The sequence below is a fragment of the Ceratotherium simum genome, chromosome 16, assembly GCF_057802395.1.
Source record: "Ceratotherium simum simum isolate JZ-2026a chromosome 16, ASM5780239v1, whole genome shotgun sequence".
Lineage (NCBI taxonomy): Eukaryota > Metazoa > Chordata > Mammalia > Perissodactyla > Rhinocerotidae > Ceratotherium > Ceratotherium simum.
The window spans coordinates 18,280,207-18,304,514 of record NC_141915.1 but is presented as its reverse complement, the minus strand read 5'-3'; the positions used below and the strand labels follow the sequence as shown (position 1 = coordinate 18,304,514).

Here is a 24,308-nt window from a genome sequence, read left to right as displayed (position 1 = left end):
GCAAAGTTGTATGTGCTCATTAACCTTTCTTAATCTAGTAATTACTTTTTTTCTTATATAACTGTCTAAGGAAAAGCAGCTGTTCATAATTCTTTCCTTTATTCCTTTTTTTCTCCCCACAGAAATGGCAGGATATTATTAAGGAAGTCAGGTTTCTACAAAGAATAAAACATCCCAACAGTATAGAATACAAAGGCTGCTATTTACGTGAGCATACAGCATGGGTAGGTATCTGCTTTCCCCTTGCTGTGATTTTAGTTGCTTTTGGTTTAGAATTAATCAATTCAAGAATGTCTTAAGATGGTTGTATAAAGCCATGCAAAAACATTTTGAAATGTTAGTTTATAATCAGAAGGAAGGGCAGCTTTTCCTAGAACTCCTAGGCAATAAGAGATAATAGAACTTTTTGCAAGTTTACTGCAGTTATTTATCTGACCCTTGTGTGCGTGGTAAAATGTTCTCTGACATTTTTTAATAGTATTATTCTTCAAATGGTTTGTCAGACATTGTGAAAACAACCCTATTACTCGAGGGTGAAAGTTAGCATATCTGTTTGACATAAATGTAATCTATTTAACCACAAAGATCTTGGTGAAGTCTTGGTGAACCTGGCGAAATTTGAACTGATTATGATTCCTTGGCTGAATGATACTAAAGGTAGAGAATTGAGACACATTATAACAAGAAGTGGAGGGGCCGGCCCGGTGGCGCAAGCGGTTAAGTGCGTGTGCTCTGCTGCGGCGGCCCGGGGTTCGCTGGTTTGGAACCCGGGCACACATCGACACACTGCTTGTCGAACCATGCTGTGGCGGTGTCCCATATAAAGTAGAGGAAGATGGGCATGGGCCCTGTTAGCTCAGGGCCAATCTTCCTCAGCAAAAAAGAGGAGGACTGGAAGATGGGCATGGATGTTAGCTCAGGGCCAGTCTTCCTCAGCAAAAAAGAGGAGGATTGGCATCAGATGTTAGCTCCGGGCTGATCTTCCTCACACACACAAAAAAGACTAGAGATTAATTTTGCCCTGTTGTTACCATTGAGGAGACAAGATAGTAATCCTGCAATAGTATAGGCATAATAACTATCTTTTAAGACAAAGGCTAAATTTTCTTAAAACAGGAATTATCCCTTATTTTGAATAATTAATAAGCCACAACGAATTACCATTTTAGTATATTGAACTTAGATTTGTAATGTTTGATGCATTTTTATTTAGTTTAATTTTGGTGGTGGTGGTGGTACTCCTAAACTTGAGGTTGTAGTTAAAGAAAAAGCAATGATGTTGAGCAAGTTACCTCTCTGTCTCTCAAGTTTCTCCGTCTGTAAAACAAGGATAATAATAGGGCCTACCTCATAAGGTGGTTGTGAGGATTAAATTAGTTAATATATATAAAATACCTGGCACATATGAGGTACTCTGTGTTTGCTTTAAAAGAAACATTTAAACTATAATCTAAGCTTTGTATATATAGTTCCAGAGGAGTTTTCTGCTTCCCAACGATTATCAGTATTGCTACTATAGGTTAATAGTAACGGAATATATATATTCCTTTATAATTATAGTTAGTAATTATATATGAAATACACATCTTGTACAAGCTATTGTATGTTGGTGTTATAAAAGATTAATGTATCATTGGTTTAAATTTATATATGCGTTTAACAAGTTGCTAAATACATAAATATTTATTTTTTAAGGTAAATAATGATTAGAGTTTGTTTTATGTCAAACAGTCTTGTTGATCTCCTTGGTGAATTTATTTTATTTCAAATAGAATCTTTTTAATAATATATTTTAATGCTTTATAATTTTTCTTCCCATGTAGCTTGTAATGGAATATTGTTTAGGATCTGCTTCAGATTTACTGGAAGGTAGGTTTCCTTTAATTATTATTATTATTATTATTATTTAAAGGCAGCCTTTCTTATTTTTTTTTGAGAAAGATTGGCCCTGCGCTAACATCTGCTGCCAATCTTCCTCTTTTTCTTTTCTGTCCCCAAAGCCCCAGTACATAGTTGTATATCCTAGTTGTAGGTCCTTCTAGTTCTTCTATGTGGGACGCTGCCTCAGCGTGGCTTGATGAGCGGTGAGTAGGTCCGCGCCCAGGATCCGAACCAGTGAACCCTGGGCTGCTCAAGTGGAATGTGCAGACTTAACCGCTGCGCCACCAGGCTGGCCCTCCTTTAATTATTAAGGAGAGAAAAGTATTAGCAAAATAAAATGATAATTCAGTAAGAAATTTCTTTTGTTTTTTTTTGTGTGTGTGTGTGAGGAAGATCAGCCCTGAGCTAACATCCATGCCAATCCTCCTCTTTTTGCTGAGGAATACTGGCCCTGGGCTAACATCTGTGCCCATCTTCCTCCACTTTATATGGGACGCCGCCACAGCATGGCTTGACAAGCGGTGCATCGGTGTGCGCCTGGAATCCGAACCTGGGCCACCAGCAGCGGAGCGTGCACACTTAACCGCTACGCCATGGGGCCGGCCCCAGAAATTTCTTAAATAATGTAACAACTTTCCAGAAAGAGTAAAATCCTTAACCTTTTCTAGATTCTCAGCATGGTATGCACTATCCTCATTAAATATGTAGTAGCATAAAATAGGTGGATTTCCTCTCATTGTGACTTAAGTATTTTTCTGCATTCTTTGTCATTCAGTTTGGTCTGTTCCTTCTGTTCAGAATGAAGATATGTGGGAATAAAGGGAGAACTTCTCTTTTATTACTTTTGTTTTTATAATCACTAAATAGTTGTTAAATGTTGTTAGCTTAGAGGAAAATTGGCTGTGAACTATACTTTAACAGCTAGGCACTTTATACTAGTTATAAAGTTCAATAGCCTTGTTTTGTTATCTTCTTAAAATCTCTTCTTCCTGAATGTTAGTTTTTAAAAATTGCCCCATATATTAGATATATATATTTATTTTTTTAAAGAAACATATTCTATATAATAATTATTTTCAAATAAATTTTTATTTTAAGTTCACAAAAAGCCATTACAGGAAGTGGAAATAGCAGCAATTACACATGGTGCTCTCCAGGGATTAGCCTACTTACATTCTCATACCATGATCCACAGGTAAGCACCTTGAAAATTATCATATATTAACAAGCAATTGGCTTATTGCATTTATTAGCCCTGGAACTTATTAACCCTGAAATTTTTGTTGGTTATAGCAAGTCTTATAAATATTTTTTAGATTGTCTATGCCTTAAAAAGAACATACTAGTACACTTGATCTCTTTGCTTAGGATAATTTTTATCTTTGTCTACACATGCTGCTGGGCTTTCTGAAGTATGTGTACTTTATAAATTTGTGGTAGAAATTTCATTGTAGAATCATTTAATTTTTGAAATGGAAAGGACATTGGGGATTGTGTAGTCTTACTTTTTTCATTTTACTTATGAAGAAACTGATGCCCCAATTTGTGACTAATTTCCGTAAGTTTACAAAGCCAGATAGATTAAACTACAACCAAACCTAGATCTTTTGTCTTCCTGGTAACTGATAATGCCACATTTGTTCCATTGATTCCATGACATGGACAAATAAAAGCTACTTAAGACTCTTTATGCTTTTAAGTATTAATCGTTGATAATTCTTGAGACTGGATGGTAACTTCAAGATATTTTATAATGCATTTTTAGCACTGGTATTGATTTTGCCTGTTTTAAAAGAAAGCAGCATTTTTAGATTATATATGGGAACTAGACAATACATATTAAACTATATAGTAGAGTCATTGTAAGTTAATGGGTTATCATTTTTTTTAGATGAGGATGGTAAGGTCCAAGAGAAATCCACATGCTAGTAAATAAGTGAATGGAAGAGTTGGAATTAAAACCTAAGGTTTTCTTAACTTCAAAGTTCTTCTCCATTTTTAAAAAACAAATGGAAGGAAAATAGATTCATGTAGTATTATATCCATTACAATATTATAGTTATAATTGACAAATGCTTGGAAATTTAGTTTTTCTTTTTTTGAAAAAGTGTATGTTATGGTGCCCATTGGATATACAATCCCATTATATAAATATTCATAGTTTTGTTAGTTTGCATGGACAGTATGTTTGCTGATTTAGAAAAGTAACCTTGAAAGTAAATTTGGGACCATTGATATCACATTATCCATATGTTTCAGTTTTCATTTCATATTTAGTTAGGAGAACTATCCTAAGGTTTGGAAATGATATGAATAATCCTTTTTTTAAAAAAACAAATTTGGGGCATGAGATTTTTTTGTTTTCTTTTTTACATTACATGGGATACTCAGAGATCTTAAAATTATGAAGAGCAATCAGCTAATTAAATTCTATTTTTAAAACCATTATTTGTACCAATAAACAGAAACTCAGATGTAGACTATATGCTCCAGTTAACGTTATTTTCTCTTGTTTTTGCTGCTATCTTGTCTTCTCTTTTAGAAAATTATTACTATATATTTATATGAATTCAGTATTTTTTGTTTTCTAATTTGGATCTTAATTCTCATGATTCCAATTGAGAGATTATCCTAGGACTTAATTATTTTTTATTTTTCCTTCCCTATTTTACAAATTTTTATTTGATTTTTATTGTTTTCAACACAATCTAATGAAGGAAAGAGAAATAATTTTCTGTGTTCCTTAACCCAGAGATATCAAAGCAGGAAATATCCTTCTGACAGAACCAGGCCAGGTGAAACTTGCTGACTTTGGATCTGCTTCCATGGCATCTCCTGCCAATTCTTTTGTGGGAACACCATATTGGTAAGAATAATCTATCTGCTATTGATTCTCATAAATGAAATACACAATGTGTGGTTGTACTTTTTTCAGATGTCTTATCTTTTTCCTAGAAATGTAATTCTGTTTTGGACATTTTAACTTTAAGCATTATACTTAGTTTCAAATACAGATTTGGAGTGCTGCCCTTGCAACTCCTATTTTTTCTTTTTTTTTTTTTTTTTTTTGTGAGGAAGATCAGCCCTGAGCTAACATCCATGCTAATCCTCCTCTTTTTGCTGAGGAATACCGGCTCTGAGCTAACATCCATTGCCAATCCTCTTCCCCCCCGCCCCCGCAAAGCCCCAGTAGATAGTCGTATGTCATAGTTGCACATCCTTCTAGTTGCTGCATGTGGGACATGGCCTCAGCATGGCCGTAGAAGCGGTGCCTCGGTGCGCGCCCGGGATCCAAACCTGGGCCACCAGTAGCGGAGCGCATGCACTTTACCGCTAAGCCATGGGGCCGGCCCATCAACTCCTATTTTTTCATTTGTCCCCCCTACATTTTCTTTCCTGTTATTATCTGCATCATATATTGGATGTGAGAGTGAAGAAATTCAATAAAAATTTAAGTGGGGAGAAGAGAGAAATGCTAAGTGGAAGTTTGTGTGTTTTCTTTATATTTATATTTACTATGTTACAGTGATCTTCACACTAAAAATACCTGAAGACTGGTAGGTGATTTGGAGTTCTTTATTTTGTTTTGCTTTAATTTTTTATTATGGAGAATTTCAGATATACATAAAAGTAGACAAAAGGATAATGAAGCCTCACATACCAGTCACTCAGCCGAACAACATTATCCCATGGCCAGTCTTGCCCTGTGTGTTCACTCCTCTCCCCCGCTTCCCCCCCTTCCTCCCATTTATTTTGAAGCAAATTCTAGACATCATCTAATTTTATCCATAAATAATTCAATATTAATGTCTGCAAGTTTGAAGGAAATAATTTTCCAAATCTTCAACTTCCATATGTGTCCTCTTTCTCTGTATGCTGAGAGTGGTGTCTTAGGTCCACTATATCTTTTCCATCTGCCTTTCAAATCTCCCTTCTCCCACTTTATAAAAGAGGGCTTCTTACCCATCCTGAATATTACAGTGATTCGTTGCTCTGGGATGTAAAAGCCTCTAAGCAACACCTGAGGGAATATATAGCATCTATGAGAAATATTGAAGAGTCAGGACACAAACTCTTGGCAGGGCTTTGTGTGTTTCCAATCATTTCCCTTCCCTTCCTTTTACTCCTTGCTTGCTTTTTCTCCCCAATTATCTTCCCTCCCTTCTTTTTTTCTAGTGTAGAATTCATAACTGAGATGGTTGTCATGGGGACACATTAACGTGTTATTTGCATTGAAAAATGAAGTCAGACTTTCTGACAGATAGTGATTCTGATTTGACTGATGATACAGCCATGAAAACTTGCTTTGTTACTTAGGTTATATGGCAGTGTTTTTAACAGATTGAATGAGCTAATTCTGCAGCTCCAAGTTTTAAATATCTTTAAAGCACATATACAATATACAGTACATGTGCTGTGTATTATATCCTTTGCATCTATTAAATTTATAACATTTAGATGACAACTAAAAAATGTGTAAGGGGATACATAGTTTTTATAAATTCGTTGGAGGTAAGAGAATAAAAAAATTTGAAGACCACTGCTTTAGATGACCAAAAATTTCTTATGTAGAACCCAAGTTTAGACAGAGTCCACTTCCCTTCTATAAAAGAGGGTTCTATAAGCAAATAATATCTCTTAATAGTTCCCCTCTTTAGAAATTAATGATGAATTTTAGATATTAAAAAGGCCCTGGAGAGTTCTGCAATAAAAAACAAAATTACTTGCTTAACTTTGCTTAACTTAGTAATTTCCCAAACTTATTTTAAAATCTTAAAGAACACATTGGAGGGGCCGGCCCTGTGGCTTAGTGTTTAAGTGCGCGTGCTCCGCTACCGGTGGCCCCGGTGCGGATCCCGGGCGTGCACCGGCACACTGCTTGTCTGGCCATGCTGAGGCGGCATCCCACGTACAGCAACTAGAAGAATGTGCAGCTATGACATACAACTATCTACTGGGGCTTTGGGGAGAAAAAGGGGGGAAAAAAAAGGAGGAGGATTGGCAATAGATGTTAGTTCAGGGCCGGTCTTCCTCAGCAAAAAAGAGAGAGGGGGATTGGCATGGATGTTAGCTCAGGGCTGATCTTCCTCACCAAAAAAAAAAAAAAGTTAAAAAAAAAAAAGAATACATTGGAAACACCCTGTTATTGACAGTTGAAAGTTTACTTTATTTACATATTTCTTAATTTGTATATAGTGAATTTGGAACACAGGACTTAGGTACATATTTATATGTCTTTACACACACACTAGGAGGCCTGGTGACCATCTTATTGAGGCAGTCAGCAGCTGTTCTAAGTGTCTGTCTGCGCTTAACACCAAGTACAAATAAAGTGTAAGGTAAAGTACCAGCAAGAATGTTAGACTCAACAACAGGGATGGACCTTGAGGGTATCATGCTAAGTGAAATAAGTCAGAGGGAGAAAGACAAATACCGTATGACTCCACTAGTATGTGGGAGATAAACAAAGAAACAAACACACAGATACAGAGAACCGATTGGTGGTTACCAGAGGAGAACGGGGTGACGGGAGGGTGAAAGGTAAAGGGGCACATTTGTATGGTGACGAATGGCAACTAGACTTGGTGATGAGCACAATGTAGTCTATACAGAACCTGAAATATGAGGTACACCTGAAATTTACATAATGTTATAAACCAGTGTTATCTCAATTAAATATAAGAAAGAAAGAAAGACTCCTTCCCCACCCCGCAAAGGAATGTTAGACTCTAGCTGAAGACATGAATTAGTGTTTCATCTTAAAGCTAAGATGCCTGTAAGATTGATCATTGTGTGATTGTTTTAGTTGTGAGCTGCCCTAGCCACTTCTGCCCTAGCCACTTTTATCACGAAACACTATTCTTATTTGAAAGAAAGACGGACAAACTGATTATTCAGTGTTGGTTATTGTGGCAGATATTTTCTCAAATAAATGGAGTGAGCTTGTCAGGTCAAGGAAAACAACTGACGGTGTTCAGTGCCAATGATAGAATTCCATCTTTCAAGCAAAAATCAGACTTTCGTAATGGAATTCTGAGACCAAAATGTTTGAGAACCACTTGCCTAAAGGATATGCAATATTAGAATCTCCAAACTTGAACAGATATAGAATACAACCCTGCTCTGGGACATCTTTCCTTTAGGATGCTGTATGTATATGATCATGACAGATGGTGAGAATGAGTCTCACGCTACATGCAGTGGTAAATATTTACCTCACAATCTGTAATGCATTTATTTCCCATTATAAAAATTCTTATGTCCAGATATATTGTCTGGAATTCACACAAATGTTCTCCACATAGATGGTTGTTACATTTTTAAAGAATAGTATACATTTTTTTTTACTTTAATTTAGATGACGTTTTATGTTTTAGGATGGCTCCAGAGGTAATTTTAGCCATGGACGAAGGACAGTATGATGGCAAAGTAGATGTATGGTCTCTTGGAATAACATGTATTGAACTAGGTAAGCATTGTTCTTTATTACTATGTAGTAAGTTTTCATCAATGTTCTACCTCAATTTCTGTACCAAATTATAGTTTTTTATTTTTTATGTCAGTTACTAAGGGGATCAATAAATATATTAAAGTTTTCGATTTGCTTATCTACTAGTTTTTATATATATTGTTAGGTGTATTATATTTGCTCTGTTAAATTAGGTCTAAAATAATTTTCTACTATGGTATTCAGTTTGAGGTATTTATGCCTAACATTAATGAGTATTTGTTAAACATATAGAATATGTCTATGATTACTAGATTTACCATCTATAGAAGATCTCTAAAGCATTCATGACTTACCTCTACCTAGGATGCTTAATACTTTGAGTTAGGTATGAGAATTAGATGTCAGACTGCGTACCATGTTATAGCAGTTTGATTTTATGCACACATTTTATTCTGTTGCCCATAAATGGAACCATATCTAAGGCAGTGGACCATCATAACTTTAACATTCCCACTGTAAGTGAGCCAGGTGGGTAATTAAACTGTCACTGTAATTGAAGATGATGGGCATCTTCTTGCTCTTGATTCCCCAAGCTTCTCCGCACCAGCCTAATATTCTTTCCTTTTTTTCTTCTTAGAAGAATATTCCATTAAACTTTATTTAAAGTGGGAAGTATTGGAATATTTTTTTTTTTTTAAGATTTTATTTATTTATTTTTCCCCCAAAGCCCCAGTAAATAGTTGTATGTCATAGCTGCATATCCTTCTAGTTGCTGTATGTGGGACACGGCCTCAGCATGGCCGGATAAGCAGTGCATCGGTGCGCGCCTGGGATCCGAACCCAGGCCGCCAGCAGCTGAGCGCACACACTTTTTTTTTTTTTTTTAAAGATTTTATTTATTCATTTTTTTTCCCCCCAAAGCCCCAGCAGATAGTTGTATGTCATAGGTTCACATCCTTCTAGTTGCTGTACGTGGGACTCGGCCTCGCGCTGGACGGAGAAGTGGTGCCTTGGGGCGCACCCGGGATCCGAACCCGGGCCGCCAGCATCAGAGCGCACGCACTTAGCCGCTAAGCCACGGAGCCGGCCCTGAGCGCACACACTTAACCGCTAAGCCACGGGGCCGGCCCCTAGAAGTATTGGAATATTTAATCGAACCATTCTAGTATTGAAAATAACACGTTAAAAGTAAAATCCTTGTGTAATTTCGATAAGTCATTATCAACCTGCATTTGTCAGTAGTTTTCTAAAATAAATAGGTAAATTGAGGTAAAATAAAAGTAAAGCTTTGCTTATCATTACACAGTAGATGAATATTGTAATTTCTGTTATAACCAGACTGTATTTTGCAATCTAATATTTTTCCAAAATAATATAATCTTTAAATATTTTTCACTTTTATTGAAATTCCTACATTATTCTCTTCAAGCTCTATATCATCATATTTATTTTAAAGTTTTACAACATCAGCAAACAGAGATTTGGAGATTACCATAATGTCATTCTCTTCTGATCTCTTGGTCTCAATTTGGGGTATCTTTAAGTGTTCTTTTACCCTTGATTTTTCTTCCTATTGGTCAATCCTAATTAATTTCTTAAGAAACCTGGGTATAAATGTAGAAAAGCTGGTTAATGTACTCTGCCCCTGGGTGTTTTTATATACTTGTGCTGGCTGATGCATACATGTGCCCCTTGGTGATAGTGAAATTATATTAATGGTTCTGTTAGATCACTGATATATTTTAATATTCATTTGATTAGAAGGTATTCGTTGGCTAATTGTACTGCTCAGAAAGAAATCTGCCTAAACTCCGCAGTTTCTGTGAAGTAGCTTCTTGTTTTTCCAGGCCTTCTTGCTCTTGTTATTGTAGTTCATAAAATAGAATTTCTTCACAATAATAGTTTTTACACTTATAATAAAGCAACTTCAGAAGATTGAAAAAAGCAGTGACTGACTGCTTTTAGATAATTTTAAATAAGTCAGACATTTTAAAGAAATTCTCTTAGAGTTTTAGGAATACATTTGGCATCTTCAACTTTCATAAGTAGTCTTTCATGATTACTTTTTAAAATTTTACTTACAAATGTTTTGAATTATGTTATGAATTATGAATCCACCAAAATCTACCACGTTTTATAATTTTATTTATTTATTTATTTTTCCCCCAAAGCCCCAGTAGATAGTTGTATGTCATAGTTGCACATCCTTCTAGTTGCTGTATGTGGGACGCGGCCTCAGCATGGCCGGAGAAGCAGTGCGTCGGTGCGCGTCCGGATCCGAACCCGGGCCGCCAGCAGTGGAGCGCGAGCACTTAACCACTAAGCCACGGGGCCGGCCCCTCTACCACGTTTTAAATTGATAAATCTCTTCTATGGTTTCTGGCTCATAAATTCAGTGTTTTTTGACAAAATTGGGAGATGTTAAATTTTATAGTGACAAAATCAAAAAGCATATTCTGGTTTGATATATTGATGGTACACCATTAAAAAATTTTAAATACTTTAATAAATTATCATAGAAACGCAAGTATTTCATTCATTTAGAATTTCTTCAGTAACCCCTTCCCCTTCCTAAACTATTCAGTCTTAAAGCTATTAGGTAGGACAATGTAAGGTAGGTGTCCATGTCAGCTGGTGAGCCATGGTAGCCCAGGGTGGAGTGTCAGAATCATGTGAAGAGGAGGGAGTTCCCACAGACAAATAGCCGTGTATGTGGAAACAGAGTCTAATGAGGGTATATATGCAAGGAGGCAGTCGGGTTTGGAGATTCGGAGCCCTAGTGTGGTGACTAAGGCATTCATAACATGGAGGTGACTGAGCACGGGGTATCAGAGCCTAGGTAGGGTGAGGAGGTGACAACAGTAGGAGCGTCCTATTATATGGGGTCAGAGCCTAAGGAGGACATTTGTATTTGGGGGTGGCCTGATGCAGTGGCAGTGCCTGGTCAAAAAGAAGAGGGCTTCCTTCATGAGGACTGATAAGGAGGGCCTCAGTGCAGAGAAGTGACCCGGTTTGGGTGGGGTATCAGGAACTGAGTGGATGAAGATGATGTTCACTCTATAGAGTGACTTGGGATGAGGTTTCAAAACTTGAGCAGGGAAAGGGAGGCATCTTCTCAGGAGAGAGGGTGGTGACATAGATGGGAGACTGGATACACACGGGGAATTTATCAAATAAGGAAATACAAAGAATAAAGAGAGCGAGGTTTCTCATTGTCAAAGAGGAGTGTTTCAAATAACGGAAAGAGAGAAAGCTAGAATAAATACTATGGGATTGGATTGGATCTGAGAAATGGTAATGAACTCAATTGTTTTCAATTAACAAATATAGATGTTTAATGTGCGTGTATGCATATAAATGTATTGTGTATATGTATGTGTTCCCTAACTCTATCCCCTGAGAGGATCTAATAGCAGTGATACCTCAGTAGCAGTGAGCACACCTGTTGCCATGGCTCCTTGGAGAAATGGTTGATCCAGTGTCTGGAGTAGGGAAAGTACAAGATGAGCCTGAAACATCTTAGTGTGCAGAAAGCAAGGAAGTGATCAAGGAATGGTGGAGCAATGTCAAAAAGACAGAAACCAGCATAAAGAGGTTCTTACTGCTCAAATGTGAGGCAATTTGAAGATCGAAATAAATGATAGTAGCAGATTATAACATATTAAATAAAATAGAGATCTGTAAGTCCATACAATAAGTAAAAAAAAAAATAAAATGAAAGTTTTTGGAAAAACAGGATATTTATATAGATTCAAAGTATCTTCTCACGAAATACTTATTAATTACAAAGGAAAAAAGAGAAATTTTACCATGTTAGAAGCCTGGCAGACTTGCCTTAAGTGATCAAAGTGAACACCATCAATAATGGAACCATTCAAAATCACACACTGCCTCATAGAATACAATGAGAATAATATAACATTTACTTCTGTGCTGTTCTTGCCAAAGATGTATAACCCAAATTTAATCATAGGACAAACCCAAGTTGAGGGACATTCCAGAGTCTTGTATACTTTGAAATTGTCAAGGTCATGACTTCAACTTTCACCGTAAGAAATTAGAAAAAGAAGAGCAAATTCAACCCAAAATAAGCAAAAGAGAATAAAGAAGATCATAGGAGAAATCAAATTAAATAGAAAATTAAATTAAATTAAATAGAAAACAGAAAAACACTAGAGAAAAATCAGTGAAACCAAAAACTAGTTTTTTGAGAAAATTAATAAAATTGATAAACTTCCAGCCAGATTGATCAGGTGAAAAAGAGAGAAGACACAAATTACCAATATCAGGAATGAGAGGTGATGTCACTGCAGATTTTATGGGTATTAAAAGGACTATAGGGAAATATTATGAAGAATTTTATGTTGATAAATGTAACAACTTAGATAAAATAGACAATTTTCTTGAAGGACACAAATAATCAAAGCTCACTTTTGCTACAAAGGACATTATTGAGACATTTGAGTGAAACTTGAATGGGGTTTGAGGGTTGAATGATAGTTATGTATCATTATTAATGGCCTGATTGAATGGATGTATTATGGTTCTCTAGTAAAATGTTCTTATTTATAGGAAATATACACTACAGTATTTAGGGGTGGCGCAGCATCAGGTCAGCAATTTACTCTAAATTGATTTACTTGAAAAAGTTCTTTGAACTCCAGTTGTAATTTTTTCTAAGTTTGAGATTATGTAACAAAAGAAACTTGAGCAATACTTGTGTGCCCCTATGTAACAGGCACCTATTTTAATAGGAAGATTTCTTCTTTTTTTTTTTATAGCGGAAAGGAAGCCTCCTTTATTTAATATGAATGCAATGAGTGCCTTATATCACATAGCCCAAAATGAATCCCCTACACTACAGTCTAATGAATGGTGAGTATTGCTAAAAGATATAGTACTCAACATTGTATAAATTAAATGCCTTTCATAACGTTATCAAAATGATTTCACTTCATTTAGGTAAAATGTATTATCTGAAGAAATATTAAAATAGTTTTATTGTACCCTTTTATCATGTTTATCCTTTATTACGTCTGCTTTTCATAGTGTGTATATAACTCAATTCAGAAATAAAGGCTAGATGATGCCAAATGGAAGCAAAAAGTATTGCTTTTTTTTTTTTTTTTTGTGAGGAAGATCAGCCCTGAGCTAACATCCATGCTAATCCTCCTCTTTTTGCTGAGGAAGACCGGCTCTGAGCTAACATCTATTGCCAATCCTCCTCCTTTTTTTTTTCCCCAAAGCCCCAGTAGATAGTTGTATGTCATAGTTGCACATCCTTCTAGTTGCTGTATGTGAGACATGGCCTCAGCATGGCCAGAGAAGCGGTGTGTCAATGCGCGCCCGGGATCCGAACCTGGGCCGCCAGTAGCGGAGCTCGCGCACTTAACCGCTAAGCCACGGGCGGCCAGCCCCAAAAAGTATTGCTTTTTATAAAAATTTATATTTTATTTTTTCTTTGAACTTTAGAAACCATAACCCTGATTATATAATAAATAGCATGATTTAAACGTTAATATTTTATAATTAAAATATATAGATAGCCACACCTGTAGTGATATTTTATTGGGGAATGATTTATAATTTATATAGTATACAAAAATTTGTATTTATATGGTAAAATGATTTGATTTATCAGAGTTATCAGATAATTCATAACTTTGGAATCATTCTAATTGTTGTTATGATTTTTTATTTATTTATTTATTTGTTTTTTGGTGAGGAAGATCAGCCCCGAGCTAACTTCCATGCCAGTCCTCCTCTTTTTTTGCTGAGGAAGACTGGCCCTGGGCTAACATCCGTGCCTATCTTCCTGCACTTTATATGGGACACCACCACAGCATGGCCTGACAAGCAGTGCGTTGGTGCGCGCCCAGGATCCGAACCCTGGGCCGCCAGCAGTGGAGCGCGCACACTTAACCGCTACACCATGGGACCGGCCCTTGTTATTATGATATTTATTATTCAGAATGCTCTGATATTTGTTCTCCTACTGCTTCCTTGATTTGATAAAATTAAGTTCATTCATGTAAAGAAGTTTATGGAGAACAGATTGACAATTTTAGAAAACTAGGATTTTTATCAGTGATAGAAAATTTTTGTGGGAAATTAATTCTTCAGGTATATCTAGCATTTGAAAAATTCTAGGGAAATATCTAGCATATTTAATAAATATTTTTAAAATTCACAAGTAGATGCATAAATTAACTATACTTTATATTTTTAAAGATTACATAATTAAGGCATATTCTTAGGTCTTTACTACTTATGTAGAGACATATAGAAGGAAGCTTTTGGCAAAGATTTTAGTATTATGGCACATATAAGAAATGTGCTGAACACAGACTGTCTTTACACTGTGTTTGATACCTTGGGGATTCAAAAAAGAATTCTTTTCTTGCCTACAAGGAACTTAAAATCTTATTTGAATATTGAAGACAAACATTGATGGAATAATTATTACTTACTGCCCTACTCACTGAACTCTCATCAGTAACACTATCTAATAATATATTGCAGACTTCTAATATTTTTTAAAATATCTTCATTGATTTTCTAGGTTTAATGGAAATTTTATGCATTTGCTCAGGGACACCAAATACTCAGATATAAAAAAATGCTCACTACAAAGCACACAGAGTGATGTTTTGAAACATGCTATATAGAAGATGATCCAAGGGGTAAACAAGAGAGATGGCTTAGAGAAAAGAAAAAGAAAATTGAGAGGAATATTATCTTAGATTTGAATGCAAAAAAGAAAAATTTTGCCTCAATATAGAATGAGTTATGATATTTAAATACGTGGGAGCAGGATTTTTAAATAGTCTGTGCAAGTTTATCTTTGGAAAATGGTAAAGATTCATTGGTTGCTTTAGCTGGCTTTTCATAAACTTATATGAAATATATAATATATGGTGTCTGCTTTGTGTATCATTTCTTTTCCATCCCCCACCACCACCAATAGGCACATGCCTTGATTTATGGATGTTTTTTTTAAGGAAATAGCAATATGTTCACCTGATACTTTCCTTTACAATAGGTCTGATTATTTTCGCAACTTTGTAGATTCTTGCCTCCAGAAAATCCCTCAAGATCGCCCTACATCAGAGGAACTTTTAAAGGTCAGTTTTGTTATATTCCAAGTCTGTTTTCTACCCCTAAGAAACTATTTTAAAGAATGTATTTTATTCTTCTTTGATTCTGAATCAGTATTAAGTATGCTGTACTAATTTTTACTAAAATACTAATTTTATATGCTGTTCTCTCGGAACTTTTCTTAGATGCTGAGTCTTTTTGTTTGTTTTTTTCAAAATTGATTAACTGCTTTTACCATGTCTGAATAGAATATATAGTTAAATATTTAAAAATGGCTAAAATTTTGTATGCACAAGTATATTCATGAGTTATAATTGTAAGTTTTAATTCATATGGAATAATATTTCAAAGTTGGTAAAATGTAGTTTAACTTTGGATCTAATTTTTGTATCTACCATACTTTATATATTGATCTGTCCTATATTAAAATAATAGAAAAAAAGAGAAATTATGTGTAATATATTTATATAAATATTGTGGGAGGAAGGACATTTCAAAAGAAATCGTTAAAAATGGGTATCGTATTTTTGTTTCCTTTTTAGAAATAGATTTTTCTAATGAAGCAATGAAAATATTTTAAAAATTATGTAAATTCTATTCAGTTTTCTGTAGGTTTGGTTGCCTAATTTAAATACATGATTGGTATATGTTTTCTGTCCTCAAAAATTTATTATTTCATTTGGAGCTTGACTATCTTATTAATAGCAATAATAGTATTGTTGAACTTAATATAGTTCTTAAAGCATCTAGATAAGGCAATAGTAGAGTAGGCTTTGACTGTATCTCTTTGTGACCCTAGGAATCTTGTGATTTTTCACTAAAAGATTTAAGTAGACTATTTTTACATGAATGTTTTAGAATTTCAAGAAGTTCAGTTTATTTTCACCAACACATATCAGTTAAGTTAAAGATACAAGGAAATTAAAAGGATATTATATATATTTGATAGTATTATTTGCAACCACAGTATGTAGAAGAGCAATATAAAGTTTCAGTAATGCTTGGGGAATTTTACGCAGTAAGCTTACTCATAGTCTCAAAACTGAAAGCCTGAATAAATAGGTACTCACAATAGCAACAAAAGGTTTAGTATAGCTAGGAATTATGTTAGTGAAAAATAAGCAAGACCTACATTTAGAAAACGATCAAACTTAGAAATATATTATTTTTGGATAGGAAGACTTAATATTGTAAATAATGGTACATACCAAGCTAAGGCTCAGGAAAAAGGAAGAATGTAACCGGCTTCTTACACTTGCCTAATACAGTCATGTATCGGTTAATGACAGAGATACATTCTGAGAAATGCATTGTTAGGCAATTTTGTGCAAACCTCATAGAGTATACTTATACAAATCTAGACGGTATTGCCTACTGCACACCTAGGCTATATGATACTACTCTTATGGGACCATCGTCATGTATGTGTTCCATCGTTGACCAAAACGTTGTTATGTGGCACATGACTGTATAGGCAAAAGGAGCTCTTTCAGTCATAACCCAGCCCACCAGGGCCAGGTATTTGGCATTTAGTAATTAGATCCCAAGTCTGCATATAGTATTCATTTACCTGGTCCATAGCGTGTATTGGCACAGCCTTATTGGAAATGATAAGAAGTATCAAGTGCTTTTTTCCCTTTGGCCTAATTGCATTACAGTCATAGTCTGTCATAAAGCAAAAAAAAATTAATAAAGTTTTTAAATTATATAAAGTTATTTATCTCAGAATAAAAATTAGAAATAATTATCCAGAATTAGGGTAATGGTTAAAATAATTTTGGCATAAACATTTGATGAATATTCTATAGGTATTATATTTATGAGTTTGAAATAACGTAATACTTAGGACAGTGAAAGTAGAATAAAATATCATATAGTTGTAGCTCTTTGCATGGAAAAGAAGTTTGAGCTAACAAAAGGTAAAAGTGTTGTAAGATTTCAAGGGCATCTCATGAACTCAAGGCAGAAGGTGTCTTTATGCAATCCCTATCCTAACTATGTATCTACAAAACAAAATCTATACACAGAAAATTTCTGAAAAGAAATATATCAGGATGGAACAGTGATAATTCTAATGGTGAAATTCTTTCTACTTTTCTGTATTTGATGAAGTTAAGCTTTATTAAAATTTAGTGGTAAAAATCACTAATAATATAACAGCTTTTAATCAACGGCTAGTATTTTATGAAGAGTGTTGTTTATGCAACATATGAAGAAACCCGTAATATCCAAGTTTATGTTACATTAACCACCGTCAGAAAATACATTCCTGTTGAAATCTAATGTAACTCAGAACTGAACATGCCATTTCTATGAAATCAGCAGTTGTAAGAATATGTAAACTTATTTAGCCTTTATTTACAACTCTAATTAGAGTTAATTCTTAGTGTTTAATTAGACCTTTTGATTATTTCAACTCTACATTTTCATTTGGCCAATAAAAGTATCATGTTCAAAGTTTTTATAAAATGTGCAGGTTTAGTTATGTAGGCACAGAGTATATATATGTAATCGACAATTTTATAAGTATAAGAAGTCAGAAGTGTAATAGAATTAGATAGCTGTAGATTATATGCATTGCCTATCATGATTACTCTAGGGTCTGAGAAGAGTACATGTGTACCAATTGAAAAAAAATATATAGGTTTCAACCTGACTTTTACCTTTTACTCTTATCCAGCACATGTTTGTTCTTCGGGAGCGTCCTGAAACAGTGTTAATAGATCTCATTCAAAGGACAAAGGATGCAGTGAGAGAGCTGGACAATCTGCAGTATCGAAAGATGAAGAAACTCCTTTTCCAAGAGGCACATAACGGACCAGCAGTAGAAGCACAGGAAGAAGAGGAGGTAATAACTTAGAAGTGACTCAAATATTGAGCTCTCTTTGTTGGTTTCTTTCCTTATGCAACTTGTCTTGCCACAAATCTTTCATATCAGTGGTTCCCAGATTGTGTTTTCTTAAAACTAGTCATGTAAGATCACAGGTGGAAAAAAAAGGTTTTGCATTCTTTAAACCCAACCGCTCCATAGTGCACGTTGGCATAGTAAAGGCCTGCGAAGTCTTTGATTAAATAAAGCTGTTCAACTGTATTTAATCCAGTCCATCTCATATTTCTTGGCCACTGAACCCTTTTTTGCCTGATTGTCCAATTCCGTGGAACATGCTTTTGGAAATACTTGAAATTACAGTCTCTGGAAATTGACAGTATTCAGAAATCATTAGAAAGTTGCCAAGCATTCTACTCTGTCATCAGGTTCACTTGAGATTCTTTTCAGTTCTGCATAATTCATGCCATCTACACAGTTCTTAAATACTCATTTTACAGATAAGTAGAGCAAGGCTAAGTGGTTAACTAACTCACCATAGGCAGACGCAGTGGGTTCAAGTTCATATATCTCTTGCTCTCAAGGCCAAGTTCTTTCCATGTTGCCTTTTAGGGAGAATGGAAATACAAATTTACAATAGAAATGTTATAGAACTTTCTCACAAAGAAATATACGTATAAAGCTTATTATTTGTGGAGCTATTTTTTTTTGCTCTAAATATTTTGTTTTCTTCTTTGCTCCTATCAGAATTCCAAAGCTTTGATTCTTTTTCATTGCTTTCCAGGGAGAGAGATCATTTTGCAGTCGGAAACCAGGAGCAGTAGTTACTTACTTTTCTTTTTAAAAGTGCTGCATGATTAATGAACTATAAAATACAAGACTTTCTTAACTTACAGTTTTGTTTTTTTTGGTTTTGCTTTTATTTTGTTTTTTAAATCTTACAATAGTCATTAGAAAATTGTGTTGGGGGCCAGCCCCGTGGCTTAGCGGTTAAGTGCATGCGCTCCGCTGCTGGCAGCCCGGGTTCAGATCCCGGGTGCGCACCGACGCACCGCTTCTCCGGCCGTGCTGGGGCCGCGTCCCACATACAGCAACTGGAAGGATGTGCAGCTATGACATACAACTGTCTACTGGGGCTTTGGGGGGAAAAAATAAATAAATAAAATCTTTAAACAAAAAAAAAGAAAAGAAAAGAAAATTGTGTTGGGATATCTTAGATATATGAAATATTTTAGTAAAGTTGTGAAATTAATAAAATTCTAATGTAGTTAAATCTGTAACAGCATCTCTGTTAGGCTAGGGATGTAAGAAAAGTTCCTATATATATACCATGTGTCTGTATTTGTTAAATTCTGCGTATCTTATAGAATTTTGGTAAGACTACTATAATGTTGGTGCCCAGACACCATTGCTTGCCTGCCTGCTTCAGAAAAACATTCTTGTGATTTTAATTAGATATATGTGTAATATGTAATTTTTAATGTACACAAAAATAGATATGAGTTAATATTAAATTATTTGGTGGTAGAAGAATAGGCTAGAGACTATATTCTGAGGAATAAAGAAAAATATAAAAGACTTCAATAAAAAATAAAACGGCTGGCCCAGTGGTGTAGTGGTTAAGTTCACGTATTCCGCTTTGGCAGCCTGGGGTTCATGGGTTCAAATCCCGGGCGCGGACCAACACACCGCTCATTAAGCCATGCTGTGGCAGCGTCCCACATACAAAATAGAGGAAGATGGGCACAGATGTTAGGTCAGAGCCAATCTTCCTCAGCGAAAGGAGGACGATTGGCAACAGATGTTAGCTCAAGCCCAATCTTCCTCACCAAAAAAAACACCACACACACAACTAAAAGCTGTTATTTATAGGATTAAAAAAAAAAAGATTGGGGCTTGTTTTAACCATGGGGATCATTGAGAAATGAGCAGAATCTCTATATATCCCCCATGAAATGTGTGGTAGAAATGGATTTCAAAAAATGTCAAACAATTTAGAGAAAATGCTACACTTTGGAAGTAACCCAGAACTGATGAACTGACTTTTTCACATAGTTGTTTGGGTTTTTTGTTATTTACTTGCTGGTCATTTTTATTTGTTTGATTTTCTGTCAATAGTTGGTAAACTTCCTGGTCTTGGCAAATAAGGGAATTTCTAATGATAGACCTCTGACTTTCTTTCTAAAGACTATGTGCCAAGCAGTGTGCAAGGTGCTTATAATCAAGAATCAAAAGAGATATAGATATTTGAAGCTAATGCTCTTTTCCCTTAGGAACAAGATCATGGTGTTGGACGGACAGGAACAGTGAATAGTGTTGGAAGTAATCAGTCTATTCCTAGTATGTCCATCAGTGCCAGTAGCCAAAGCAGTAGTGTTAACAGTCTTCCAGATGCCTCAGATGACAAGAGTGAGCTAGACATGATGGAGGGAGACCACACAGTGATGTCTAATAGTTCTGTCATCCATTTAAAACCTGTGAGTATTTGGATTTCAATGAAAAAAAATGTCAACCTTGGTAAATAATTTTCTTCAGCTGATCGGTTTAAGAGGAGATTTTTCTTTGATGTTTCAGAAGTTTGGAACATTTTTAGGTAACTTATTCTAAAATGGCAGTAGGGGCCAGCCCCATGGCTTAGCGGTTAAGTGCACACACTCCGCTGCTGGTGGCCTGGGTTCGGATCCCGGGCGCACACCGACGCACCGCTTCTCCGGCCATGCTGAGGCTGCATCCCACATACAGCAACTAGAAGGATGTGCAACTATGACATACAACTATCTACTGGGGCTTTGGGGGAAAAAAAAGGAGAAGGATTGGCAATAGATGTTAGCTCAGCGCCGGTCTTCCTCAGCAAAAAGAGAAGGATTAGCATATGGATGTTAGCTCAGGGCTGATCTTCCTCACAAAAAAAATAAATAAATAAAATAAAATAAAATGGCAGTAGGCTTGTTAATTCCCAATATAATGTCTGCATTTGAAAAGAATTATTTTGAGAATACAAAAAGGATGTTTTAAAAATATTAGAAGAAAAATAAAGAAATAGTATAGAATGTATTGTTTGAAGTTATTTAGATGGAAAACAAAGAATTTAAAAATAGTAAGTATACACATGAAATTCTTGATAATGGTTGCCTTTGGTGAGTGGGAGAAAGGGTTAGGATGGGTGATGATCAAAAGTGACTTTTGCATCATGCATAACATTTACACCTTTAAAATAAAACTGAGTGTAATTGTGGAAAATTATAATTGTGGGAAATTCCTGAGTTTAGGAAATATGAGTGTTTGCTACATTATTCTTTGTACTTTCAAGTGCAAAATTTAAAATTTTTTTGAAAATATTTGAAGGTCCAGTAACTCCTTTTAGCAATTAATAGAAATGCTTTCTTTTTAACCTCACAGCTTGCAGTATGACCTAAAAAGTTATTAGGCATAATAGCCAAAAGATGGAACCAACCCAAGTGTCCATCAACACATGAATGGATAAACAAAATGTGGTATAAACATCTAATGGAATGTTATTCAGCTATAAAAAGGAATGAAATTCTAATACATGCTACAGCATGAGCGAACCTTGAAAATGTTATGCGAAGTGATATAAGCCAGGTGCAAGAAGACAAGTATTGTACGATTCCACTTATATGAAATATCTAGAATAGGCAAATTCATAGAGACAGAAAGTAGATTAGAGGTTACCAGGGGCTGAGTGGAGGATGAAATGGAGATTTTTTGTTAATGGATACAGAGTTTCCCTTTGGGTTGATGAAAAGATTTGAAAATCGTGGCAACGGTTGCACAACATTGAGAATGTAATTAATGCCACTGAATTGTGCACTTAAAAATAGTTAAAATGGAAAATTTTATATTACATATGTTTTATCACACACAGAAAAAGTTATTGGGAATGATTTAGTGTTATTCAGGGCAAAATCATGTTTAATTTTTATATTCTTAGACAATAGAATCAGCAATAAAAAAGATTATTCCCACATTTAGTTGGCTGCTGTTTAATTGACTTCCTCTTCAGTAAGTAAACTAAGGTGTAGGTAAGGAAAGATATCAGTTCTTAAAATTTTTACAACTATGTTTTGATTACTTATCTTGGACAAGTGGCAGAAGTATTATAAAGATATTTTTAGGCTATATTATTGCTTCTAAAACCCAAGAGCCTTAGGGTAATTAATTTTATTACTGCTGTTTAAAAAACTGGCTGCGTGTTACATCATCTTTGTTTTTAAGTTATAGTAAAACTTTTCAATTTTGCGTGTAATGAGTAGGATATAAGTCTAGCCTTATAGATTTTCTTAATCTGAATCTGTGTGCTGTTTCATACACTGAGGAAATAATATCTCTTGACTATAGTTATGTTGAAAATGAAATTACAGCATTCCCAATTTTTGTTTTTGCTTTTTAAAATTGTCTTTGAGATTTATTCATCAAATTGTCTTTAAACTTTGTCTTCAAAGTTCAAATATACTGTGTTTCTTCACCTCAGATAGTATTGTCTCTTTCTTTGCCTAGGAGGAAGAAAATTACAGAGAAGAGGGAGATCCTAGAACAAGAGCATCAGATCCACAATCGCCACCCCAAGTATCTCGTCATAAATCACACTATCGTAATCGAGAACACTTTGCTACTATACGGACGGCATCGCTGGTATGTACTTCCCCTGAATTAGAAATATATTTTTTATGTCGGACCTTGGCATCTCTACTGAAGTATATCTTATTTTTTTGTGGTTGGGGTTTATTTTGCAAAACATTCATTTAACATTTAAGTGCGTATTATGAGAATGATATTATACAAAGCCCTCTGAGAGACATTAAGCTAATAATATCTTCAAGACATGCACACATAACTAATATGTTAGAATATATTTGAATGCTTAAGAGGACTACAAGATACTAAAGAGGAATTCAGATTACCTTTGATTCAAGGCATAAAGGAAGTATTTCTAAAACAAATGGTTTGAGCCTTTAATAATCAGTCAGTTTTAGGCACGGTGGGGAGAGGAGAAATGTTATTTCCCTAAAGAATTGACAATAACGAAGTACTGAGGCTAACTAAAATGAGGGGAAATGTTTGGCAATGGCTAGTAATCCAGTTTGATATACTCAAAATGGAGTTCTGCTGATTTCCCAAATAACAATAAAAATGGATTATTAGTCCCTTACAAAGATGTTGTTATAGTGGGGTACTTATAACCCTGATCAGTCAGATAAGTAGGACCAAAACATGATAAAGGATACTAGGGATAGAAAGAAATTACATTAAGATATCTTAGGAAAAGTAGGCTATTAGAAAATACGATAGAAAGAAAAAAAGATATGGGAGCTATCTGAGTTATCAACTACAAAAGCAGATTTTATAAATGCCGTGCTATAGCCCATGAATCTCTATGACATGTGGGGTCAAGAATGCCATCCCCCACCATACGTCAGGTTGTTCCTACTATTCTGCAACATGTAAATAACTCTTTGAACAAAGCACTGGCAAAAATTGCTGAATGTTTTCATCACCATCTTAATAACTACCTAGAGAGAGGCCAGCTCGTGGGAAAACATTTTTGTGACTTGGCATATATTAAATGTTTCCCAAGCAAGTCTTCTGTCCCAAATTTTGGCTCCCTCAAATTAATTAAGGACAGCTAAGTTATGGGGCCGGCCCTGTGGTGTAGCAGTTCACTGCACGCGCTCCGCTGCTGGCGGCCTGGGTTCAGATCCCAGGCATGCACTGACACACCACTTGTCAGGCCATGCTGTGGCGATGTCCCATATAAAGTGGAGGAAGATCGGCACGGATGTTAGCTCAGTGCCAGTCTTCCCTCAGCAAAAAGAGGAGGATTGGCATGGATGTTAGCTCAAGGCTGATCTTCCGCGTGCGTGTGCGCCCACACACACACACTAAATAAATAAATAAATATTTAAAAAAAAAAAAAGGACAGGTAGGTTATGGATTTACAAAACTTAAGACCTGGATCCTTAAACCCAGTAATTCCATTTATTTCAAATAAAACATTCAGAGAGTATGTAAATTTATGTACAAATATAATAA

General features: G+C 35.2%; 1 protein-coding gene across 2 annotated transcripts in view; it reads left to right on the top strand.

The window, feature by feature from the left end:
• Nucleotides 1–24,308, top strand: part of TAOK1 (TAO kinase 1) — a 147,964-nt gene that overhangs the window by 91,467 nt on the left and 32,189 nt on the right. Inside the window, exons 4-13 of one of the 2 annotated variants that reach the window (XM_004433351.3) lie at nt 123–224; nt 1,824–1,869; nt 2,980–3,076; nt 4,634–4,747; nt 8,259–8,350; nt 13,114–13,207; nt 15,375–15,456; nt 18,111–18,278; nt 20,531–20,734; nt 22,776–22,910. In XM_004433351.3, coding sequence (XP_004433408.1) covers nt 123–224; nt 1,824–1,869; nt 2,980–3,076; nt 4,634–4,747; nt 8,259–8,350; nt 13,114–13,207; nt 15,375–15,456; nt 18,111–18,278; nt 20,531–20,734; nt 22,776–22,910 — 1,134 coding nt within the window. Of the gene's footprint in view, nt 1–122; nt 225–1,823; nt 1,870–2,979; nt 3,077–4,633; nt 4,748–8,258; nt 8,351–13,113; nt 13,208–15,374; nt 15,457–18,110; nt 18,279–20,530; nt 20,735–22,775; nt 22,911–24,308 lie in introns of those variants that run through there. The other variant, XM_087440701.1, reaches the window with a different exon arrangement.